The sequence below is a fragment of the Plectropomus leopardus genome, chromosome 5 (genome assembly GCF_008729295.1).
Source record: "Plectropomus leopardus isolate mb chromosome 5, YSFRI_Pleo_2.0, whole genome shotgun sequence".
Lineage (NCBI taxonomy): Eukaryota > Metazoa > Chordata > Actinopteri > Perciformes > Serranidae > Plectropomus > Plectropomus leopardus.
Genome location: NC_056467.1, coordinates 21,500,023 through 21,514,417, shown reverse-complemented (window position 1 = coordinate 21,514,417; position 14,395 = coordinate 21,500,023). Strand labels below are relative to the sequence as shown.

Here is a 14,395-nt window from a genome sequence, read left to right as displayed (position 1 = left end):
ATAAAGTTGTTGTTTTTGCATGTATGGATGAAAAACTTTGCATGTTAAATGAAAATTTAAAAAAAACAGAAAAAAAGGGGATCTCTGGCTTAATAGTTTTCCCATAATAAAAAAATACATAAAATCTCTTGTCTGTACTTAATCTGAGTTCCACAAAACGTTTCAAAAACATGCTCAACGTCAATTCAGAAGAATTTTACCATATATGCATTCATAAAATAAATGTATGATTGTTATTGTGCCAGTGTTACAAAATACACAGGATTCAGAGAGATATATGGATACATTAAGTGCATAATTGAAATTATGTAGGTCAAGTTGTGCAGACAAAGATGGGGACGTCACTGATCCCAGCGGTATTTATGAGACTGATAGTTTGATCATATGAATCTCAGCTGCAACGTGCATGAGCTACTTCTGCCCTCCGCTATAAAACACTACTAAAAGCAGCTTTCTGTAGTTGAAAACTCCGATAGTCACAGTACAAATTATCGTAATTTTACGGGTGTTTTATAACGCATAAGTTGATGCATTCACTTCCACGCCACCCTGTCATGTCCAAAGCACACCACAGGGAGGAGACTTTACACAAGCTCTTGCACGTCCCTCCCATAAAGGCGGAGCGTCGGATGCGTCGAGAAAATGACAACAACATGCCGGAGTCTTCTAGAGAAACAGAAACTGAGGGGGAAATGACGATCAGACAACAAAGAGAGCAAGGAAACCAGGCGCCTCACAACGTCGTGTCTTTAATATCTCAGTTCGCAGATGATAATTTAACACTTGTGCGGGTAGGAGTCTCCTTTGTGTGCTGGTAATGCACTGGCATGAGCGTGCAATATGGGCACTTCATTGCTATCGTGAACGTGAGAGCCACCTGCATCTGTAGCCTGATCTTTAAGTGGGTGGTAGCATGTAATGTCAAAAGAGGGGAAAGACATGCAAAGCAATTTAGAAATCCGGACATTTTTTACACCGTCTTTTCCTCTATTAGTAGCCCTTCTTCTTCTGTACCATTGACCAGTTGTCCCTAGCGGGTTTTCGATGTCCCTGTGTCACTATTATTTCTGTCAGTGTCATGTTCAGCTGGGTTGTTGGTATCGCTTTCATCCTGTCATCCTGTCAACCCCAAACTCTTCACTGCTCTCTTGTCCCTCGCACAGAACATAAGCACCGGACTGGCAGTTGCTGGTGTTATTGTAATAGCAAGGAGTATCAAACTGGTAAGAGAGTAAAGGAATACACTGGGGCAAAGGGGACACTCAGACTAGTCACTAACAGCTGCATTTGAATTAAATCCTTTGAACTCTGAGAGAATAGACAAGATTTCTTTCAAAAATACAGGAAGAAGGCAATGAGCAACTTGAGAAGAAATTACTCAGAAAGTACAAGAAAATGACCTGGAAATTAGCAAAAAGAAAAGAAAAACAAGGGAAAAGACAGCAAAAAAGTTAGAATAACAAAATGACATGGAAAAATTATTATGTATGAAATCAGTATTATGATTATAAATATAGTTTTCTCCTGGCTTTTCCCTTTTCCCTAGCTTTATAAAAATAATTTTCTGAATCTACTAATTTCTTGCAATTTATGAAACATTTCTTTCGTTTGCTGCTTTCCTCAGAGGCATGCAAGAAAAACAAGGTTTTCCTCACAAATTCAAGGTTACATGATATAACTAATTCAGAAATTGTCATTTTGTAGGTGAGTTATTTCTTTAATGTGCATTTGTGCAATAATAGCCTACTTACTCTGTGTCAGTTTCAATTTTGACACTTACGTAAATATAAACTGCATAGATTCTTGTGAACTAACAGCTTCTGTTCACCCACTTAATTCCAAATCTCATTGCATCTTATTATTTTTGTAGGTTGTTAATGAAAATAAAATGTACCTTTAGACATTTTACCCAAATGAGTCATTAACGTGACCACTCAGCTGTCTCATTTCACGTCTTCAGATCACCAAATTTCAAGCTGCCTCTGAGATCCCCGCTCGCTTTATTGAGAGGAATGTCAGCCTCCGTGGGAAAGTTCATTCAATCACAGAGAGAGGACTTGAAGTGGAACATATCCCAATTCATCTGCCAGTCGTCTCTTCGTTACTTATGAAACACAAAGGTAATGTAGGCTATCCTTTGAGTGAAATCATGAAGGCATGTGCACACACACACACACGCACAACGCCTCCTTAGACAAGAATAACCTATTAGGAGTCTTGAAATTTAAAATGGCCCAATCAGTACATTAAATTTTGTCTCATTAGTTCAACAGACTAACATTTTACTGCACATGCTCCTTTTTATCTTCTTAAATCCAAAAATGTCATTGTGCCATTTTTACTTTGTAAATGTCAGACCCTGTTGGATTTTATCATCTTTTCATGAGTGAAAGTGACAGGTAAGCCTTTTATCTGTGTTATCAAATCACATTATTCACTAAGTAATAAAATTAAGCCGCTTGTACTTTATATATAGAGTGCTCCATCAGCAACTTCAGTGTGAAGGACTCACATGAGCAGATCGACTCTTGCTGAGCTATTTCAAATATTACCTTTGTCCCACTTGACCTCCTACACTTTAAAGCTGGTTAGACCCATTATTTAGGGCTGTGGGTGTTACACAAAGATAATTGACTGGCGTTCATTTCATGTATGTGGTTGGTTCTCGTTTGCCATGTTTCATATAAAGGCTCAGTCAGTCACCGTTAGAGCTCAACACTGAATCTCAAAATGTCAAAATGTTTTAATGGTAACTGAAATGTGTCCATGCCAATGAGTGTCAGAAACTTGCTAGTCATGCAAGCTAATTTATAGTCTTGTTTAGTTAGTTAATGATTAATATGTCTGAATATTCAGATATTTTCTGTAGGCAAAGTTGTTGAACAGCTGTATGTGTTAAAACAACATTGAAATTTTGAGTATCAAACTCCAAATTTCATGCATTCGGGTGATTTTTTTTGCATCAATTTTGGCCTTTTGTGCATCACATTTATGATGGAAATGTCTTTAATTCAGTCAAAATAAAACTCTTCTTCTACTTGATATATATATATATATATATGTTGAGGGTGTGTATCCCCCCCCACCGAATCCACTCCTATGCTCCTATATAAAAAAAAAAAAGATAAAAACACGATGTTTGTATATGTAACAAAGCTCAAGTATCAGTCAACATTAGCATAAACAAATGTCAAACTGTACCAGCCCTAATCATAATAAGCATTCTACAGACTGTGCATAACTACACTCTGGCCATTCAAGTGAATATGTAACTGCAATTTTCAGTTATAACCTATGGTTTATTATAATACATATGGTAAATGGCTCTTTTATGTCCTCTGTAGGTGTGTGCACGATGGTGGTGCATCTTGCAGGAGTGGAGCTGACTCCAGAGGGCAGAGAATGGCTGCAGAAGAACATGACTCCTTCCCAAACAGTCTGGCTAAAACTTATCAGCCGAGAGAATGACATGCTGCACTGTTTGGTGTCTCAAAGCAGAGTGAGGCATCTAATAACTGACAAAAAGGCCAGATTACAGCTCTTTAATTAACATGTATCCTGGGCCATTAAAGCTGAAGTGGACAGCTCTAAGTACATTGGGATCCACCAAATGTGTCCTTAATGGGTCTTGAGATTTGATTGCTCAGACCACATTCAGCAGTGGTCTGGGTGACATACAGCCACATTCTTTCAGCAGTGTATACACTAATGTGACACCAAACAGCTGGACTCTGTTATTAAACTGTTTTCTTTTTTTTTTTTTTTTTACAAAATTTCCCCTGAGGATCAATAAAGTATTTCTAATTTCTCCAGCCTGTTAAAAACAATGATGTATTTGGTTTTTGAAAAAAAAAAAGATGTACATGTTTATTTGTCGACAGAGCAGAGAAAAGAGATCCAGTTACTTGAGATCTCTCTTCAAGAGACGATTGTGGAGACACATTCCCCTGCCAGGTGTGAACAGACAGATATGGAGCTGTCCACGTCAGATCCCCCGAGTTACATGATGGTCTCCGGTGGAAACACACCCAAGGTGGTCTCTCGGCCAGTTGCTGAGAAAAAAAATGAATACTTTAATTTTCATTATTGTTTACTGAAAGTCAGATCTGTAGAGTATCCTAAGGAGTAATTTCATTATCTCTCCAGCAGGGGCTGATGTGGAGCTACTGTATGAACGAAGAGGTCCTCAGGCTTGGTTTGGCCCGCACTGCGCCTGTGGTAGGGGTCCAGCCTGACTCTCGCCTCTACTGGCGTCTCCACAAACGGCTGCATAGGGCAGAGGTCAAAGCTGAGAAGAAGGGGCGGGGACTGTGGAAGCAGGACAGCCTATGGGAGAGGGCCTCCAAGGCTCTCAGGGACAACGCTTTATTCAGACTGATGAGGAAGATCTTTAAGAGGACTTGATGCACTAAATATGACAAAGACGTGACAGCATGGAATCTGTTTTATTTATTCTGTATATCTGTGACTGCCAACTGACATATTGACACAAATTAAGGGAGTTTAAAAGTCTTACTGCAAGCTACAAAAGTGCCATCCATCACTGATCATTAATCTGTGACAGATATTCTTATGGATACTATAAAAATATATTTATATATAATATATATAAATCACATTTCCCTGATATTGCTTTACATTCCTTATTACACTTGTTACAAAGGTTTGTGATTATTTTTTACAGTATTTCGCAGTCTTTAGAAGTTTAAATTGATTAAAACTTTATCTTAAACCCCAATACTAATCCTTTGGCTTTCACTTACACACTTAGACCATTAGCACTGGCTCTTCTGTTTATGTGTGTGTGTGTGTGTGTGTGTGCTTGCCTGTGTGTATGGGACACCCCACTAATCACTAAAAGGGGGGCGGGGTATGTTAATGGTGTTCGAAATGGAAAGGGGTGTCCACTTGTCCCTCTCACCGTTGCTATAGAAACCCTCAATGTGAAATACAAGGCGAAGCAAAGGCTAAACTCTATATTGGCTGCCCTCAAACCCCATGGGAGCCTTAAATGTTGTGTGGGGGTCTTTAAGTACCTACAAAGAGGGCCCTTTTAGCTGTAATGTGACCAAGACATTTGAGTATTTAAGCACTGAAAAATAGAAAATGAGACTGTAAACTGGCCTTAATTTCATATGAAAAACACAGAACAGATGATTTTTTTTATGTCCTGAAGAATAAGCCCCAAAGCAAATTTCCTGTGTGTCCAGGATTATGCTCATGTGATTGTCATTATTGTTTGCAGTACAAAGACCACTTCCAAAATTACATCTTGTGCTTCCATGTGCTGTGCCTCATCCATGCAAGTAATAAGAGGAGGAGGGGGCCCGCAAATGAAGCCAGACTGTGATGTGTGTCCTGAGGGGTGCAGGGTGATGGGGGTCTAGGTGCAGTAAGAGGTAGCACTGAAGCAGTCAATCCAATGGGTTTAAGGAGATTAGTGCAAAGGGGAGGAGGGCTGCAGGGGTAGAAGGGGATTTTGGGTCCGAACACAAAGGCAGGAGAGGAGGAGTCAAGGGAAAGGGAGTGAAGGAAAGGGGGGAGCCGGTTGATGAATCAGCTCTCTTTTGTTGTGCAAATGTTACTAGCGACTGTTACGGCCGAAGAGGCTCGTGATTGGTGGACTGGTTTAAATTGTAAGGTGCATTTCAGGCTGATGGCTGTTGCTGCCAGACTTTGAACTGTCACTGGGAGGAGTGGGAGGGAAAGCATGGCCGAGACGGACAACGGGGAAGGCATAGTTAAGTTTCTGAGGCTGGAGATCACAGAGTGTTAGTCGCATGTTTATTAATCAAAAAGGGTCAAAAGTTTAAGATATCATTGTAATATTTGTATAACTCAGATGATAATTGAATATTTGGGCAGGTAGGAATCGTACCATACTGTACAATGTACATTTCTCAACATGTGTTCACATTTACACTTAAAGTACCTATTTAATAATTCAAAGGGGCAAACGTATCATTTTAAAAAATAGAAATTTAGCAAATGCAGTCATTATTAAAAATGAACTTAACAAAGTGCCATTTTTATGCTATTTGTATTATACTGTGTTCCACTTGCACAGCAAAGTCAGTATTTCTGAATTTCCAGTCAAAAATTTTAACTGAATGGAACCTCACCAACCCTGACCTCAAAATCAACCATGGTTGCCCTGTGCATTAAAATTTTTAAAAGCTGCTAATGTTTATTAGCACGTCTATCTCATTTGTGTCTTGCTACAGTATTTGTATGTGCAAAATACAGTGCTGTGGGTTGTTATCAAGTGGTAATGCCAACAGTGGCTAACCTGGCTTGAGCTGATATGGCTAACAACATACTGGTTTTGCGACTTGTTGTACTGGAACACAGTCAGCTCGGATGTGACATCATTACCAGCTACGATCTTTGACTTCAGAGGTAAAAGAAACACAGCATTACAGAGTACTGCACTACTGTTTGTTCATTTATTGCATATTCATAAAGTACATTGTATAGCTGTACTTTCTATTATAAATAATATAACAGGAAATAAGTTTTCAACTTTTATTTTATTTTTTACTGGGAAGGTGACACTAGACCCTTCTAGCAGATCTGGTCCCCCAGATGTTAGTTGCATAGGTACGGTCTGAATTTAAAAGTGTTAAGGTTAGCCGCTTATGGAGGTTTTTGTCAGTGTTCTTAAATTTTGAAATAGAAGAATCTCTATTAGTCTCACACATCCCTTTTGCATCCAGTGTTTAATGTAAGTATTTATTGAATGAGTAATTCATCTCCTTCATCTCTTGTGGAAAAGCAGTCCACTCCTAAATCCACTCCAGATTTTCCCAAGTCCACTCGTCCCACACCAGTAGTAGTCATTTGAAAGGCACCAGTGCTTGATGTACTGGTGGGTGCTTGCCCACACCAGTGAAGTTGTTGGGACATTCTCTCTGCCAGAAACCACACCGCTGGGACTATCACTGACTTCTTTTACATGTGTGCCCCTGTGTGCCATGGACACTCAGAGCTTGAAGGAATACTGCTCTAGTGAAAGTGGCAAGATTTTGTGAGGAAGCTGACAACGTGGTTTGAAAATCTTAAACTGAAGTGACAGAAGTAAGTAAGCTTATGCTTGATGTGATTCATGAGGACATTAAAAAAAAAGGAAAATATAATAATATGTATTTTTACTAACAAAAAAAAAGTTTCCTAAAACTTAACTGTGAAGTTTTTTGATTGTGACAATACAGTTAGCTGTCACTTTACTGTTGGTAGGATACTGTATCCAAGCACATGTGCACCTGCTAAACCTGTGTGCCTGGACACAGGCTCTGTTATATAGAAACTCAATACACTTGAATCCTTAACTTTTTTGTACCACTTAAGGGAAGCCAGATGCAATTAGACTTAAAAGTTTTTACTTTTTTTTTTTTAAATTCTTGGATCATGTTAGGGTCACAGATTGCCTGAGCTGTTGAAGTCACTTATATATTTTTCTCATGTATCTTACCTTGTTTGCTACTAAAATCATTGTGACTGATAAAGTTTTTTTCTGCTGCATGTGCTGCTCCGTTTTCATTGTGCTTTAACAATAAAGATTTGCGGCAGGGCAGCATAACAAAGGCCTTTATTACACTCAGCCGGTAGCCATCACAGAGAGAAAGGGATGAGGCACTCCCCCGTCCGAGAGAAGGGTCCTTAGGGATTTTTTTGATTTGATTTGAGTGGTTGTGTGGAGCTGCCTTGGTGTGAAAGACAAAGAGATTTAAAGAGACAGAGAGCTGGGGTGACACTCACTGAAATGCACCCCACAAAAAACATAACTCTCCATCTTTGCTCCTGCCTGATGAACCTCACAGAGTGTTGTCAACATCTCATACAAGGGGAGTCTTTGTCAGGCAGAGTTGATGAAGCTTACATGTGAATTGATACAGGCTTATAAATCCAAACTCAGTCACTTTTTTATGCAGTTGTTAATGGATTTTTTCCTCTAAGTTTCAACTGCTGTCACAATTAACACTTACTGGAAATAAACTATTACAGTAGCTTTTCCATCACACACCCACATGCAATGTAGAGGCTGTGTGTGTGTGGGTGTGTGTGTGCGCGCGAAGGAATGCATTAGCTGTAAAGTGACTCCCTTGTTATTATGTGACTTGGAGTATTGTGAACAGTGTATCGGCTTGCTGGTGTAGGGTTGTAGGAGCTGGAACATGACTCTTTGTGGGTGCTGTGATCGCTCATGAATAATTGAAGTTTTCTGGTGGAAAGGAAGGGAGGGTGAACAGTTTGGGATTGAATGAACCAAGTTATGTGTGTGAGACGTATGTGTGTAAGGACTAATGTGCAGGTACGAGACAGAAATATAAGAGTAAGCATGGAACAAGCTGTCATTTGGTGCCACTGTATGCCAGAGGTGTCAGATCCATTTACAAATTGAAATGGGAAACTGTCTATGTGTTGGAGTCCCTTAGTGCAAGCTGATGTGTTATCAACTCAGAACTCGCTCCAGCAGAAAATGAACAGTTCTCTCTCGTCAGTGACGACATTAAGCAGACAGTTTGAGTCTAAAACCTGAGAGTAAAAGTAAAAGATAGGAAGCAGAGGGAAAGATGAGGGGGTGTCTCTGCTTGAAATAGATCTGACAGTTTGACTCATGACCTTACCCACCCCTAAATTTCACAGTGAAGCAAGATGACCCCACCACACACACATGCTACCACACACACGAGCACAGAGCAGCACACATGAAAGCTAAAATAAGACTGAGCTCTTTAAGGTTTTAAAACATGCTGTATAATTGATATTGATAATTCTGACTGTGGAGATATTAATTCCATGTATAACTGATGAATGTTTACAAATGTACAATCAATCGCATCTTTTGGATTGAATTAGCCTATTATTTTAGGATGTACTAGAAAATAGTTTGATACAGATTTCTGTTCTGGAAGTATGACTCATATTAATACTAATGACTTATGATATTAAAACTAACACATACTAATGACTCATTTGCACATTTAAACATAAAATGTCAGAAAACTTGTAATACAAAACATAATTGTCTTGATGTAAGTTCCATGATCATATTTATTAGTTAAAATGTTTCACTGATTTCACCCATACTCTGAGCCCGAAATCTTCAGTTAAGTAACACGTATACAAACCAAACTTTCTAGTTTTATTCCTTTCTATATTCTTAAGGTCTTTACTGAGGGATTTGTTTATGTATTATTCATAGCATGATTTGTAGAACATTTTATTCCCCAAAACATGGTGAGAATTGATTTATTTACTGGCCGTTAACAGTGTTTTTTTAAAAATTATTATTTATTTATTTTTTAAGTGATGAAAAAATATCCAAAATTCCCTCTGTATAAACCTTTCACTCAATATGTAAGCAAAATGAAACACGAATTTTAAACCTGGCTTCATCTCATGTAGAGATTTCTGTTATTCAGTTTATTTTCTTAAGACTCATGATGTTAAAACTGCATCTGTTGACAGCACCAGATACCCTCAATGTCCCTCTGTAAGAACTCTGACCTCTCAGTGACTTTGCAGCATCAAGGTTTGCTCTGTCTCCTTATCAGGTCAAAGGCTTGTTGAGACAGCACAGGCTGGACAATTTAGATGTTACAACTTCCTCTTCCTTCCTCTGGAGCCTTGTGAAAACACATTTTGTAGAGCTGAAGGATTAGTTGATGAATCAGCAAAAGTTTTTACAATCACTTGACTTCAAATAATTGCAAAATTATACAAACTTCTCTTGTTCAAGTTTTTTTCAATTTCAGGACTTGCAGCATTCTTTTGTTCCATAAAGCCTAATTGTATTTTATTGTATATTTGCAGTTTGAACTGTCTGTTAAACAAAACAAGCAATGTGAAGCTGTTACTGTGGAATTTTTTTGTTGCTATTTTCAGATATTTCATTGACCAAACAATAAATGGATTAATTGAAAAAATGTTGGAAAAATGTATCAATAATGTAAATAATTTGTTTAATAGGTCAGTTGCATATTTAGAGTTCTGAACGTGATATATTCCATGTATAAAGCTGAAATTAATATGAGAGGTTTGAAGTATACTCAGAACAGTCGAAGGATGGACAAATAGATAATTAAGTTTGATTGAGTGTGAGTCAATGAGAAAGGCAATGTCTGACCACCCATAACTCCAACACATGAAACACGAACTTAATTCGATAGAAAGCATTTTCAACTTTCTGACAATGTATTTTAAAAATGACATACATCTTACACAAATTAATGACCCTGAATTAAAATGTTGTCTACCTCTAGTCCCCTGTACCCGTATACTTTTGTATGATGAGTTAGAGAGTGAGGGAGCACCGTTTGGGAAACTATTTGTCTAGCCTTCAGCAGACCAAGAATGTTTACTCTCCGTTCGGATAACTGCTTAACAAGCTATTACAAGCTACTCATTGACTCTGCAGAAAGGCAACGTGGTTTACAGGCTAAATACAACTAAGATCCTCATCCATAGCCTACATACAGCTACAGCCTACCTACAGCTGACTTGTAGTAAAGAGAAACATAAATAGAGCAACATAACTGTGTTGCCTGTGTTTATGGAAAGTCATAACCACAGAGACAGTTGCGGATAAAAAAAATCCTATCTTAGTTAATAATCACTTAGCCTTTATGGCAGCTGGTCACATTAGAATAGAACAGCCATTGTATATCTCATTATTCATGTTTAAATAGAGTGCTCTTTGGCATGTGTCAATATGGGGTGACAGATGCTGCTGTGTCTGCATGTCATGAGAGGGCCTTTGTCACATAAATAGGTGCAAACTATATATAACGGGTGATTTGTGCCATTTGTGTTAAACAGGCCATTAAAACAGAATTACACACTTTTAGAAATAAAGCTGCTAACTAGCTCATCCCTCTAGGAGAACCCCTTTTAGTTCCCGGTTGAACCTTTTATAAACATTCCATGTGGAACCCTTTCACAGGGCTCTACCTGGAACTTAACATAAACAATACATATACCTAGAACCATCTGAGGGAGAAATTTGTCCACTATACTTCATTACCATCTCCTATGGTCGTATCTTGCTTGAAATGTGCGACAATGCTGCCACGATCTTCGATGGTACTGCTCTGTTTTGTTAATTGCTGTAAGCTTTCAGAAAATATGCACAAATATGTACAAAGTGACCACAGAGTACTGACAGAAGACTCCATCCATGTTGGTATATGTATGTGATGTTGAAAATCAACGCGCACTAAGGGTGCTAACAAGAACTCACCCAGTGAGATTCTAACAAGAAGCCTTTTATTTAAAAAAAAAGTTTTTGTCATGAAAGAGTTTAATTTTTGGCTGTATTGCCCAGCCCTACGTCCATGTCATTAATTTTATTCTATTTTTTTTTTTTTTTTTTTACCAATTTAAAGGTTGTATACTGCCAATGGTTATTCAGCTAGATATGAGCTGAAATCTGCTGTATTATCACTGCATGGATTCCCACTACTGTATAAAACATAAAAGATTGCTATTCTATCAGATAATATGTGTGTTTTACAAACAGGTTTAGACAGACAGATAAAGAAAGTGGAAGTACTAAAATGCTTCATCCACGTCTCAGATTGTATTACTTCTGTTTGATTTTAATATCTACAACAAAACATCTAACTTGGGGGCATCCTCGACCTACTTCCTGCCAGGCCCTGAGACAGAATGGCTCATCAGGCAGTCTGACAGTGAAACATTTATTTTTTAAGTTGCTCCCAGTGGCCCAAGAGACTAAAAAGAGCAGGCTGTATTCCCCTGAGGTTTGGGCCCTCCTATACATAAGAGGGCTTCTTGTGTTACTCACAGTCAGAAGAGCAGCAGAGTCATTTAACTAACTCACTTTACAAGCACTGACACACACTTGGTTTGTCGGTTTGTAATAGTTAGGCATGCAACACTTGTAACAGTATTTATAGCACTTTAAAAAAAGGATAATTAACATGTTAAGTAATGAACTTGGGTGGATTTTGTCACCTTGTGACAGAGCCAAGCCAGCTGCTTCCCCCTGTTTCCGCTTTGCCAAGCTGAGCTAACGAGCTGTTGGCTGTGTGGCATATTTATTGGACAAACGCGAGAGATGAAACAATCTTCTCATCTAACTCTGGGCAAGAAAGATAAGCACATTTCCCAAAATGCTGACTTATTCCTTTAACCCTTTAAACCTAGGACAACATCAGTTTTCTTGTGCTGCAGTCAGACACCTTTAACTAGCATTAGAGAAGATTGTTTTTTCTTTCAAAAGCATGGGAAAAAACATAATGAGCATGTTAGCAAGAACCATCCTGCAAATGTCTTTTAAAAATTGACAAGGAAATGATCTAAAAATAAGCTGGGGAGAATTATTAGTCGTTAGCAAAAAATGTGGGAAAAAATTCCAGAAAACTACATTTATAATTCTCTTAATTATATTTCTAAAATTATGTTACAGGGAAAAAATAAGAATTTAAAATTTTTTGAGCTCTTTCTTGTGGTCTTTTTTTGTTTTTAATTAATTTATGCAATTAAAAAAAAAAAAAAAGTGATTATTTTATAGTAATTTTCATGTAACTTTTTCTTTATTTCTTGCTCATTTTTGGGCCATTTCTATTTAAGTTGCTTGTGGCCTTCTTCCCATGTTTTTGTGAGAAATCAGACCATTTTGCTTAGGTTTCGGAGGGTTACTTTGCTGGGACAATCATACTTGGCTGTTACAAGCCCTGTGTACAAATATGTAATAATTTCCTTTGATTCATTTCAATTATTTCCATTCATAACTTGTTATGTTTGGGAACTTAAAAAAAAATATCAACCATCAATGTTATATGTTCACACGTCTGAGATGTTAATGTAGAATTCATCGGCATTATAGACACAGTATGATCTCTGATTAATTTGCTGTTACATTGTTAAGCTAACTAACTTGTACATTCTGGTAACCTCTTCTAGCCATGTGACTTTAGCATTTATGTGGATTTATATAATCTAGCCGTATCACAACCTGACATGCCATTAAAGCTGCTCAAACAGTGTATCCAGTCATCTACCTCTGCTCGGCTCCTGTCTGTAATTTGGACTCTGTTATGAAAACAAACAGTCATCTAGAAACATCATTCTGTAATTAAGCAGTAAACCACAAGGGGCTGCGCTCTACAGTGAGTTAGCAGCTAAGAGGTGTTGCAAGCACAAGGTGAGGCAAAGTTTAATAAAGAAAAGCCTCTGGTGACTTTTTGTGCATTTAAAATGAAGACAACACTAAAGGTTTAAATCGTGCACACTGCTTTTTTCTAGATATGCAGAAATCATGATTTTAGGTCAAAGCTGTGTTCTTGACCAAAGCACCAGAGAGCACAGATTCTAGTGGGAGCAGAAATATCTGCTTCCTTATGTTTTTTATGTTTTTTTGCTGTTGTTTTTTCTTTTAGCCCTTTCACAATTGTGTTTCTCCATGTCTTGTTGTAAAAGTGAATGTTTTGGCCTCAGTGTTTTGTTGTAGTGTTTGCAGGGTGTCTTGGTTTCTTTTCTTACGCCTCTGCACCAGTGATAGCTGAAGCCAGAGGCATGATGTTTTAAGATGTCTGTCTGTCTGTCCCATTCTGGGGAATGCAATATAATAATAATAATAATAATAATAATAATAATAATAATAATAATAATAATAATAATAATAATATATTGGATTTATATAGCGCCTTTCTTTAACTCAAGGACGCTTTATAGCTCAAGAACACAGTAAGGGAAATTCTTCAAACTGGGCACACACATCCACTTGGACTTAAAAATGAACTGATTTGATTTCGTTGGTCACAGGTCAAAGGCCAGTGTCACTGTGACCTTATCTGTCTCATTGTCATCAACAGGACATCTCAAAAACAACCTTAGGGAATGTTTTTTCAAATTTGACACAAATATCCACTTGGACTTAAGGATGAACTGATACGATTTAGGTGGTCATAGGTCAAGGTCACCATGACCTTGAGTCTGTCTCATTCTCATGAATGTGACATCTCAAGAACGCCTGAGATGTTTTCTTTGAATTTGGTGCAAATGTCTAATTGGACTCAACAATGAACTGATTCAAAATTGGCGGTCAAAGGTCAAGGTCACTGTGACCTTGTGTCAATGTAATTCTCACAAATGCAATTATCTCAAAAACATTTTAACGGAATTCCTGCAAAGTGTGTCTTTTGGCCACTGGTATTGGACTGGTACTAAAATACATTACAGTTACCAATGTTGGCTTTCCACAAACTGACTCAAAATGACGTTGTGAAGTACGTAACTTGAAGTCTCACATTATTATATATATTTATTTTTTATTTTTTTCATTCAATGAGGAAGTTCACTGAGATGGAAATCTTTTTTTTCCGAGGGAGACATGGCCAGGACAGCACACCGGTTACAGTTTAAACAG

The 14,395-nt window shown here is 37.9% G+C and overlaps 1 protein-coding gene across 3 annotated transcripts; it reads left to right on the top strand.

Annotated features, from left to right (window-relative positions):
- Positions 1 to 629: 629 nt before the first annotated feature.
- Positions 630 to 4,731, top strand: c18h3orf33 (c18h3orf33 homolog (H. sapiens)). 3 transcript variants are annotated; one of them, XM_042487118.1, is made up of 5 exons: positions 630 to 791; positions 1,164 to 1,223; positions 1,961 to 2,120; positions 3,345 to 3,499; positions 4,147 to 4,731. In XM_042487118.1, exons 1-5 carry the CDS (start codon positions 630 to 632, stop codon positions 4,402 to 4,404), a joined length of 795 nt encoding a protein of 264 aa, XP_042343052.1. In that variant the 3' UTR covers positions 4,405 to 4,731. The 3 variants fall into 3 exon arrangements, with proteins under 3 accessions (XP_042343052.1, XP_042343053.1, XP_042343054.1); XM_042487119.1 differs by having other exon boundaries at positions 640 to 791; positions 4,150 to 4,731; XM_042487120.1 differs by lacking the exon at positions 1,164 to 1,223 and having other exon boundaries at positions 640 to 791.
- The last annotated feature ends 9,664 nt before the right edge of the window (positions 4,732 to 14,395 follow it).

Excerpts from the sequence above, each read along its gene's own strand:
- c18h3orf33 (XM_042487118.1), top strand. The coding sequence starts at position 630 with ATGCGTCGAGAAAATGACAACAACATGCCGGAGTCTTCTAGAGAAACA. Across the intron at positions 792-1,163 it reads ATAATTTAACACTTGTGCGG|AACATAAGCACCGGACTGGC; the intron begins GTAGGAGTCTCC and ends TCCCTCGCACAG. Across the intron at positions 1,224-1,960 it reads TAGCAAGGAGTATCAAACTG|ATCACCAAATTTCAAGCTGC; the intron begins GTAAGAGAGTAA and ends TCACGTCTTCAG.